The sequence below is a fragment of the Entelurus aequoreus genome, linkage group LG20 (assembly GCF_033978785.1).
Source record: "Entelurus aequoreus isolate RoL-2023_Sb linkage group LG20, RoL_Eaeq_v1.1, whole genome shotgun sequence".
Taxonomy (NCBI): domain Eukaryota; kingdom Metazoa; phylum Chordata; class Actinopteri; order Syngnathiformes; family Syngnathidae; genus Entelurus; species Entelurus aequoreus.
In genome coordinates this window covers 33,016,662-33,028,047 of record NC_084750.1, presented here as the reverse complement: position 1 = coordinate 33,028,047, position 11,386 = coordinate 33,016,662, and the positions used below count along the sequence as shown (strand labels likewise).

Genomic DNA, 11,386 nt, shown 5'->3' with positions numbered 1-11,386 from the left:
GTGTGAGTTCCTGGTTCGATCCCCAGCTTCTACCAACCTAGTGTGAATGTGTGTGTGAATGGGTTAATGTGGAAATAGTGTCAACGTGCTTTGAGTACCTTGAAGGTAGAAAAACACTATACAAGTATAACTCATTTACCATTTACCAAAAAATATCGATGTAATCTTAGTAGTATCGACTAGATACACCCCTGTACTTGTTATCATATACTTGGATGTCAGGTGTAGATCCACCCATGGCGTTTGTTTACATTGTGACTGATACTTTTTAGAGGCGGTATAGTACCGAATATGATTCATGAGTATCGCAGTGCTATACTAGTACCGGTATACCGTACAACCCTACAAGAGACCGATTTAACTGAGGTGCAAAACTGTTCAAGATTCAGTTACAATGTTTTTAAGACAGTAGTTCTCAAACATTTTTTCACCAAGTAAAAACTTCAGAAAAAAACTTGACTTTCCAAGTCCCACCATAATGACCAACATTAAAATACAGTAGCGTAGTAGACCCAAGTCATTTTATTTTGAACAGCAACACTGTCTTTGAATAAAAGTATGAGCTGCTGTGAGGGTGAGAGGATTACAGCTGCTCGGTAGTTCCATTCAAAGGTTCAACAACAACAGCCCAGTGGGCCCCAATGGCGGTGATGGCCCCGTGGAGCCTTCCACTGATGAAGCGCAGCTCAGCATTCTTGTTGGTGGGGAACATGTTGAAGGAATGACCCACAGGCTGGCCCGCATACAAGGAGCGACCCAAGCTGGTGGTGAACACCACCGACTGCACGTAATGCGCATACTTCCCAGAGATCTGCACGATAGCCTCGCCTTGAAACAGCTCCATCTCTTGTGGCGTGCCGTAGTGGTACCCCGAAACTTCGGTCCAGATGGAGTCGTAACGAAATTGGAAGCTGGTGGGGAAAAAAAAGGATTGACAATGTAATTTAATATGCTCATATTTGACGCAAGAATAGTTTTCTTTTTTAAGCAAGTGAGGAGAAAGAATAGAAGGAATGGTTTCCATTGGAGTTCGGCAGTCTACAAAACCCACAACCAGTGAAGTTGGCACATTGTGTAATTTGTAAATAAAAACAAAACACAATGATTTGCAAATAGTTTTCAACTTATATTCAATTGAATTCACTGCAAAGACAAGATATTTAATGTTCAAACTGAGAAACTCATTGTTTTTTTTGCAAATAATCATTACCTTAGAATTTAATGGCAGCAACACATTGGCACCGGGGCATTTTTACCACTGTGTTACATGGCCTTTCCTTTTAACAACACTCAGTAAACGTTTGGGAACTGAGGAGACCAATTTTTGAAGCTTTTCAGGTGGAATTATTTCCCATTCTTGCTTGATGTACAGCTTCAACAGTCAGGGTTCTCCATTGTGGTATTTTAGGCTTCACATTGTGCCACACATTTTCAATGGGAGACAGGTCTGGACTACAGGCAGGCCAGTCTAGTACCCGCACTCTTTTACTATGAAGCCACGCTGTTGTAACACGTGGCTTGGAATTGTCTTGCTGAAATAAGCAGGGGCGGCCATGATAACATTGCTTGGATGGCAACATATGTTGCTCCAGAACCTGTATGTACCTTTCAGCATTAATGGTGCCTTCAAAGATGTGTAAGTTACCCATGCCTTGGGCACTAATACACCCCCATACCATCACAGATGCTGGCTTTTCAACTTTGCGCCTTTAACAATCCGGATGGTTCTTTTCCTCTTTGGTCCGGAGGACACGACGTCCACAGTTTCCAAAAACAATTTGAAATGTGGACTCGTCAGACCACAGAACACTTTTCCACTTTGTATCAGTCCATCTTAGATTGGCTCAGGCCCAGCGAAGCCGACGGCGTTTCTGGGTGTTGTTGATAAACGGTTTTCGCCTTGCATAGGAGAGTTTTAACTTGCACTTACAGATGTAGCGACCAACTGTAGTTACTGACAGTGGGTTTCTGAAGTGTTTCTGAGCCCATGTGGTGATATCCTTTACACACAGATGTCGCTTGTTGATGCAGTACAGCCTGAGGGATCGAAGGTCACAGGCTTAGCTGCTTACGTGCAGTGATTTCTCCAGATTCTCTGAACCCTTTGATGATATTACGGACCGTAGATGGTGAAATCCCTAAATTCCTTGCAATAGCTGGTTGAGAAAGGTTTTTCTTAAACTGTTCAACAATTTGCTCACGCATTTGTTGACAAAGTGGTGACCCTCGCCCCATCCTTGTTCGTGAATGACTGAGCATTTCATGGAATCTACTTTTATACCCAATCATGGCACCCACCTGTTCCCAATTTGCCTGTTCACCTGTGGGATGTTCCAAATAAGTGTTTGATGAGCATTCCTCAACTTTATCAGTATTTATTGCCACCTTTCCCAACTTCTTTGTCACGTGTTGCTTGCATCAAATTCTAAAGTTAATGATTATTTGCAAAAAAAAAAGTTTATCAGTTTGAACATCAAATATGTTGTCTTTATAGCATATTCAACTGAATATGGGTTGAAAATGATTTGCAAATCATTGTTTTCCGTTTATATTTACATCTAACACAATTTCCCAACTCATATGGAAACGGGGTTTGTACATAAATCTGTTCCATTTTCAATGTCGACAGTTATATCGGATCCAAACGGCAGGTATGTCGTTGTCACGGGAAGCATTGGTGGCAACAATTTGACTCTAGCTAATATTAATAGTCCTAACTGGGATAACGAATAATTTTTCAAAAAGTGTTTTTTCTGTCTGAACTTAAATTCTACCTATCTTGTCCTTAGAGGTGATTTTAATTGCTGCCTCGTCCCGTCCCTAGACCGCTCTTCTAATATAAATCCCCACCCTTCAAAATCAGTCTGAGTCATTCAGACCTTTATGGAGCAGTATAGCATTTCTCTCGAATAGACTTATTTCTCATTGACAATAGACTAATACCTTCTGTCTGCTCTTGTTCTTATGGCCCAATAGTTATTTCTGACCACGCAACGGTTGTTGTCGACATCTCCCTTCCAGGCAGGCCAATGTCACGCTTTCCCTGGCGCTTCAGTCCCCTTTTTGCTCTGTGAGTCAGATTTTATTACGTCTAATAATAACAGTATCGACTTGTTCACCTCAACCAACGGGAGTGAAGAGGTGTCCGCATCAACAATTTGGGAGGCATGCAAGGCTTATCTTTGTGGGCAGGTAATTTCTTATTCTGCCTACAAAAGAAAGATTGCTTATGAAAAGAGAGGGCAATCATTCTGGTCAAGCATTATTATTAAGAAAACGCTCAAATTTCTACGAATCAGGTGATAAACCCAGCAAATTGCTTTCACACCAAACTCGGCAACTTTCTTCGTCCACGCATATCTCATAGATAGACACTGGTACTATGATATCTGTTGATCCAGTAACCATAAATAATCAATTTAAGACGTATTACAAAGCCCTATACTCCTCTACCAAATCTTATTTGAGTCGCAAGAGATCCTGACTCTTGACCATAGAATGTCTGCAGGGCTGGACGAACCCTTGACCCCCGAAGAACTAAAGTCTGCTCTGAGGTCAATGCAGAGTGGAAAATGTCCAGGCTCTGACAGATATATCTTCTCCCTGTATACAAACTGCTGCACCTCCAGTCACCAATCCGTAAAACTGCTCAAGTTTGCGGATGACACCACCCTCATCGGGCTCATCTCGAATGGCGATGAGTCCGCCTACAGGAGAGAGGTGGACCAGCTGACGTCCTGGTGCAGCCTCAACAACCTGGAGCTGAACGCCCAGAAAACAGTGGAGATGATCATGGACTTCAGGAAAGTCACAGCCCCACCATCCCCCCTCACCCTGATTGACTCTTCCACCCCCGTCCCCATTGTGGACTCCTTCCGTTTCTTGGGCACCACCATCACCCAAGACCTCAAGTGGGAGCCGACCATCAGCTCCCTCATCAAGAAGGCGCAGCAGAGGATGTACTTCCTGCGGCAGCTGAGGAAACTTAAGGTGCCGACCGAGATGCTGGTGCAGTTTTACTCAGCCATCATAGAGTCCATCCTGACCTCCTCCATCACAGTGTGGTTCCCCGGCGCCACAGTCCAGGATAAGCATAAACTGCAGCGCATCGTACGTGCTGCTGAGAAGGTGATTGGCTGCAAGCTCCCATCCCTCCAGGACTTGTTCTCCTCCAGGACCAGGAGGCGTGTGGGTCGGATCACAGCTGACTCTTCTCACCCTGGACACAAACTATTCTCCCCTCTCCCCTCAGGCAGGAGACTACGCTCCATCCAGACCCACACCTCCCGCCACCTGAACAGTTTTTTCCCCTCTGCCATCATGCAAATGAACAATAACTCCTAACAGCAGCTCCTTGAATTCCTTGAATTCCTTCTAAGTCTATCTGATAGCTCAGTTACAGCTCTTTTTTATTACCAAATATGTGTTTTATGTGTTTTATGTTGCACGATTGCACCAAGAAAAATTCCTAGTTTGTGAACCCGTTCTCAAACAATGGCAATACAACTATTCTGATTCTGATTCTGATTCTGATATCCTGTTTTTTATAAGACCTTTGTTGACAAACTGTCCCCACTTTCCCTCCAAACAGGTATCCTTCCTCCATATCACTTTTACTAAAAAAGGATAAAGATCCTCTGCTATGCTGTAATTATCTTCCTATCTTGCTACTTTGTGCCGATGTAAAACTCTTATCTAAGATTCTTGCAGTTCGCCTGGAAACCGTTGTGTCCTTTATTATTTCTACAGACCAAACTGGGTTTATCAGGGAAAGACAGTCCTTTCACAATGTCAGGCGGCTTCTAAATATTTTATATTCCACTTTGACGTCCTGCATCCCTGAAGTTATCATCTCAATGGATGCCGAGAAGGCGTTCGATCGAGTGGAATGGAATTACCTATTTTTTACATGAGAAAAAATTGGCTTTGGTTGTAAATTCATATCATGGGTCAAGCTTCTGTATACATCCCCTCTTGCTAGAGTCCGAACAAACAATGACTGTTCAGAATATTTCTCTCTCTCTCGTGGAACTCGCCAGGGTTGCCCACTGTCTCCCCTATTATTCGCAATGGCCATTGAACCATTGGCAGTGGCCATTAAGTCCAGCCAAATGCCTGGTATTTTGAGGGGAGTACAGGTGCATAAGCTGTCTGACCCTGGTAGATCCAGTCCTCCACTGATTACATTACTGGACAAGTTCAGGAAGTTATCAGGTTATAAACTAAATATCCAAAAAAAGTGAAGTTATGCCTGTCAATTCTGCAGCTACAACATATGCCCTTTCAGACCCTCCCTTCAAAGTCTCTATGGATAAGTTTGCATACTTAGGCATCTGCATTACTAGAAAGTGTTCAGATTTATTAGGCCACGACTTTTTACCACTTTTAAGCAGGATGAATGAGGATTTTTTGCTTAGGTCTTTTCTTCACTTGTCTCTCAATGGAAGAATTAATTGATTCAAAATGAATCTTCTCCCTAAATTTTTGGACATCTTTCAATGCTTACCTACACTACCGTTCAAAAGTTTGGGGTCACATTGAAATGTCCTTATTTTTTAAGGAAAAGCACTGTACTTTTCAATGAAGATAACTTTAAACTAGTCTTAACTTTAAAGAAATACACTCTATACATTGCTAATGTGGTAAATGACTATTCTAGCTGCAAATGTCTGGTTTTTGGTGCAATATCTACATAGGTGTATAGAGGCCCATTTCCAGCAACTATCACTCCAGTGTTCTAATGGTACAATGTGTTTGCTCATTGGCTCAGAAGGCTAATTAATGATTAGAAAACCCTTGTGCAATCATGTTCACACATCTGAAAACAGTTTAGCTCGTTACAGAAGCTACAAAACTGACCTTCCTTTGAGCAGATTGAGTTTCTGGAGCATCCCATTTGTGGGGTCAATTAAACGCTCAAAATGGCCAGAAAAAGAGAACTTTCATCTGAAACTCGACAGTCTATTCTTGTTCTTAGAAATTAAGGCTATTCCACAAAATTGTTTGGGTGACCCCAAACCTTTGAACGGTAGTATATATATATATATATATATATATATATATATATATATATATATATATATATATATATATATATATATATATATATATATATATATATATATATATATATATATATAACAACAAGCCAGAACGATGCCCTTTGTGGAGCCATGAATCCCATCTCAAATAAAAAATGGTTTCACATTCGGAGGAAAATAAAGACAGGGGTATATTCTGCAGAAACTAATTAAATTAACTTTGCAGATATATAGTTTTCACTGGACTGTGCTGCAGTATTTATGTGAGCTGTTTACCCGTAGATGTAGTTGTTGTAGGCTTCCCACACTCGCACGGCAGTAATCCTCCCCTTGCCCATGATGGCGTAGGAGCGACCACTCCCTGAACCCACTTGAGGAGAGAACGAGTAGTTCTCGGCCTCGGGTTGGTCTGCAAAATACATAAACACATTATTCTTAAGCATTTGGTACACATAAAACACAAGAATGAATATGTCAAAAACTGTTTAAAATATGAAAAATCTCTCAGTATGGTGCAGTGTGTACTACCACTGTGTAGTTTCCATACCGCTTTGAAAGTGTTGAGTAAAATATCAACTCTGTCCTGGTAAATGCTGGCACTTATTGTTGATTTTTTTAAAAAATTTTTTATAAAGTCACTGTGCAGTTGTAAATATTGATGAATCCAGTAAAAATTGTGCAAACTTACAGTCAGCCAACGCCGCTACTGAGAGAAAAGCGAGGCCAGCAAAAAACAGCATTCTGCGAAATGAAAAATGACTTTAAAATGAATCATATTAAGTGGAACAGAAGTCTACGGAGGGTCAAATGGGACAAAAAAAAAAAGAATAAAACAGATACATCTTAAAATAATTACTTGAATGCATTAATTATAATTGGAATTAGATACTAGTGTTGTCCCAAAATGTATTTTGATACTTTTGAGTACTTTTCTAAATAAAGGGGACCACAAAAAATGGCATTATTGGCTTTATATTAACAAAAAATCTTGCGGTACATTAAACATATGTTTCTTATTGCAAGTTTGTCCTTAAATAAAATAGTGAACATACTAGACAAATTGTCTTTTAGTAGTAAGTAAGCAAACAAAGGCTCCTAATTTAGTCTGCTGATATATACAGTAACATATTGTGTCATTTTCCATTCTATTATTTTGTCAAAATTATGAGGTACAAGCTGTAAAAATGAATTATTAATCCATTTGTTCATTTACTGTTAATATCTGCTTACTTTCTCTTTTAACGTGTTCTATCTACACTTCTGTTAAAATGTAATAATCACTTATTCTTCAGTTGTTTGATACTTTACATTAGTTTTGGATGATAACACAAATGTAGGTATCGATCCGATACCAAGTAGTTACAGGTCATATTCAAAGTCCTCATCATCGGTACTTTTCAGAGGTATAGTACCGAATATGATTCATTAGTATCGCGGTACTATACTAATACCGGTGTACCGTACAACCCTATTAGATACATAAATGTGGTATTAAATGTGTCATTAGTTATTGAATCCATCCATCCATTTACTACCGCTTGTCCCTTTTGGGGTCGCGGGGGGTGCTGGAGCGTATCTCAGCTGCATTCGGGCGGAAGGCGGGTTACTCCCTGGACAAGTCGCCACCTCATCACAGGGCTAGTTATTTAATGTAAAAGTACATTTAATTATCAGATTTCATTTATTATTTCAAAATTAAATAATTTCATCATTTTAATGACTTACCTCCTTTTTTTCATGAGCCTGTGTGTCAGCTGTCTTTGATGGGTGAACAAATCCATTGATGATAATAATGATAATCATAATTACACTAACATTAATATTATGAATAATATAAAACATATAACTTTGAGTAAGCTGGTATGTTACGAAGTAGAAATATGAACAGCGAATGTTGTATTTGGGTGAAAAGGGGTCAGATATTATAAGTTCATACTTATTTTTTTCTCATGGTTTATATTAATGTTGCATCTATTATTTTTATTTGATATCCGGTGAATGAAAAAAAAAAAAAAAGTGAAAAAATAATGATTAAATAATTTAATGATGAAATCATAATATATTGGGAAATAATTAAATCAATATTTAAATAATTAATTATTTAAACATCTTATTGATTAAATTTACGTTTATAGCCCATTTACGTATTTAACTCCAGTTATATTGAATAAATGACACATTTAATAGCCCATTTATGTATTTAACTTCAATTATAATGAATAAATAACACATCTTAGAAATTATCTAAGGATTTACTTATCTATTTATTTAATTGTGTCCTATTTAATAACTTACCTGGTGCCTGTTTTGGGGGTGTCTCTGATCAGGTAGCAAAGGAGCTGAATAATAATCAGGACATTTTAATTCACTGTTGCATAGTAAAAAAAAAAAATGCAATACCATAATACTTACTGATCAAGTGTATATTCCAGTTTAAAGCTTTGACATTAGTCTGCTCAACTCCCACTGCTCATGCGATACTGCTCTTTATCCTAATGTTTGATAGAACACTTTTGCACTGGTATTTCCTGTAAGTAAAAGGTGTGTCAAGCATACATAACTCTTTATCACAGGATCTACTTCATAATCCTAGTGCATCTTTTTCATTCCAACTTAAAAGCACTTTCTATTCTTAGAACTTCCTGAGAACCAGCGTCCTTTGCAGTGGACGTTCCTATTTTGGGAAATGCACAAACATATCGCAGCTCGTCAAAGTCAAAAATCAAAGTTATTTTATATGGCCCTGGGACACAAGTGTCTCAAAGGGCTGCACAAACCACAAACGACATCCTCGGGCTATTCAACGACATAATGAAGAGGGTCGCAGTTTCAAGAGTCCAAGGTCTCAGGGGGCCGGTCGTCAACATGTGGATGTTTCTTTAGAAAGTGCCTCCGCAGGTTATATTCCTATGAGACTGTGTTACTTATTTGCAAAGTAAACACATCAGCTTACACACTATTCTGCCCTCGCTACTCGTTTCCAGCATGAAGGAACAGAAGCTCCAGTAGTTTTGTTGATGATTGATGTTCTTTCTTTTGAAAATTTTTTTTTAAAGGGGAACTGCACTTTAAAAAAAAAAAGTGCCTATCATTCACAACCATTATGAGAGACAAGAAGACAAAACTTTTGTGTTTTTTCTCGTTCTTGGTGGTTAGCAACGTTCCCTCTAAAGTGCGCGCCTGCGCAATTGCGCACTCCTCAAGCGTCCTCTGCGCACAGCAAATATATGCCGCGCACCAAATCAAACCCATCTGAATTCTAAACAAAATAAACACCTTTATTCTGTGTAATTTTGCAATGCAACTCTGAGTGACAGTGACAACAAGCGGCCCTAACGGTGTTCGTCAACACCGTTCAATTGAACACCGTTCAATTATTGTAACGTCTATCGAGATGCTTCGAGGACAGGAAATATATATATATATGTAACTTTATTAAGCAAAACTGTTTATATTCGGCCATAACCACACCAAAAACATGAGTAAAAAACTTCTATCTCGAAAAACTAGTCATTTTCTGCCGTACAAACCAGGCCAAAACCAACTTGTCATCTGTCACCAACACGCATACCACTAAGCCACTGGTGCGTTTACGGCCACACAAAAAGTCGGACAACTCAAACACCACACAGTTACACTATGACTCCTCAGTCATACGTGTGCTTATTCTACTGTCATTTATTATTAATGTTAATTTATTGATATTAATCATGGAATGCTGTTACTAGAGAAAGTTACAGGAATGCACCCTTCATCCTATGCTTACATTTCATTGTGCAACATGAGGATGTTTAAGGGAAACTAAATGTACAAATGATTTCCAAAGCAGGACCCCCACCCAGACATATTGTACAATACTAATCCATAGCTTATGAAAAACAAGATTTCTTTTATTTTCATTACAAGTGGGCCAAATCACTAATATTACAAAATAATCTCATGAAAATGACTCCTCTCATTTGAGTGTTATTATAAAAGATTGGTTTAAGACGGGTGTGCTGCTGGTATTGCCACGTGTGATGTTGCTCACATGTGCTCCACTGAATGCTCAGGGAGTTTTTGTGTTTGCTCAGACACATGAACAATTAGAGGGAATATTGCTGGTTAGCAATGCAGCTAACACTAAATCCCTTTAAAATGCATTCAAAAACCGTCACCAATACTTCATTTACATTCCGTAACCTGTATAATAACCAAGCTGTAGCAACTTTGTTATTGTAAGAGCAAACTCTGAGGAACTCTCTTCCACACATCGGCGTGCTACGGTATTAGCCGTAGAAGCTAACTACGGCAAGAGATAAGCTCGCTTTTACGTCAACATGAACCACGTTTGAGTTTGTAATACACAACACAATGTGATAAGACACCAAACTGTACTGACTGAAAAACATGAACAATTATATTACAGTATCTGTAAAGTATTAGCCCACATTTCATATTTTGTTTGTACACAGCTAGCCAGAAAGCGTGTGTATTGTAGTTGTGATAACACTCATGACAAGCTGCGTGTATCATGATCCATATAAAATGTGACTCACTCGGAGAGTTGTCTGTTTGGTCTCGCTGGCCGGGGACATTTTTTCCGGTAAATTATGGGTAAGCACTCCATTTATGTCAAAACAGCTTGGCTTCAAGTTCCACATTTTGCAGCTTTGAGTCACTTTCCACCTCACTCTCTCGGCTTCCGTCTGCTCCAACGTCTCACTCTTCCTTTCTACTGGCTTCTAGAAGCAGTAATTCATCCTCCGTAAATTCACATTTAAAAACATAAGGTTGTGAATCCTCATTTGTCCAAAAATAGTCATCTTTGTTGTTTGTAACCGAATCTGCCATGATTAGAAAACACCCGTTAGATTCTGGGAGTAGAAACATATTTGCAGAGGTGGGTAGTAACGTGCTACATTTACTCCGTTACATCTACTTGAGTAACTTTTGGGATAAATTGCACATCTAAGGGTAGTTTTAATGCAACATTCTTTTACTTTTACTTGAGTATATTTATAGAGAAGGAACGCTACTTTTACTCCGCTCCATTTATCTACATTCAGCTCGCTACTCGCTACTGATTTTTATCGATCTGTTAATGCACGCTTTGTTTGTTTTGGTTTGTCAGACAGACCTTCAATGTAGGATCTATCGCATGCCTGCGTTTCACCAATCAGATGCAGTCACTGGTGGCGTTGGACCAATCAAACAGAGCCACGCGGTCATATGACTGTCACACGTGGACCCCGACTTAAACAAGTTGAAAAACTTATTCGGGTGCTGCCATTTAGTGGTCAATTGTACGGAATATGTACTGTACTGTGCAATCTTCTAATAAAAGTTTCAATCAATCAATCAAA

General features: G+C 39.2%; 1 protein-coding gene across 1 annotated transcript in view; it reads right to left on the bottom strand.

The window, feature by feature from the left end:
* Positions 1-503: 503 nt before the first annotated feature.
* Positions 504-11,386, bottom strand: part of LOC133635676 (zymogen granule membrane protein 16-like) — a 30,389-nt gene continuing 19,506 nt past the window's right edge. The window contains exons 2-6 of the mRNA XM_062028914.1: positions 8,454-8,569; positions 8,337-8,380; positions 6,730-6,782; positions 6,318-6,450; positions 504-911 (exon numbers count right to left, since the gene is read on the bottom strand). Of these exons, the coding sequence (XP_061884898.1) occupies positions 584-911; positions 6,318-6,450; positions 6,730-6,781 (513 nt within the window). The 5' untranslated portion in view covers position 6,782; positions 8,337-8,380; positions 8,454-8,569 and the 3' untranslated portion in view covers positions 504-583. The remainder of the gene's footprint in view (positions 912-6,317; positions 6,451-6,729; positions 6,783-8,336; positions 8,381-8,453; positions 8,570-11,386) is intronic.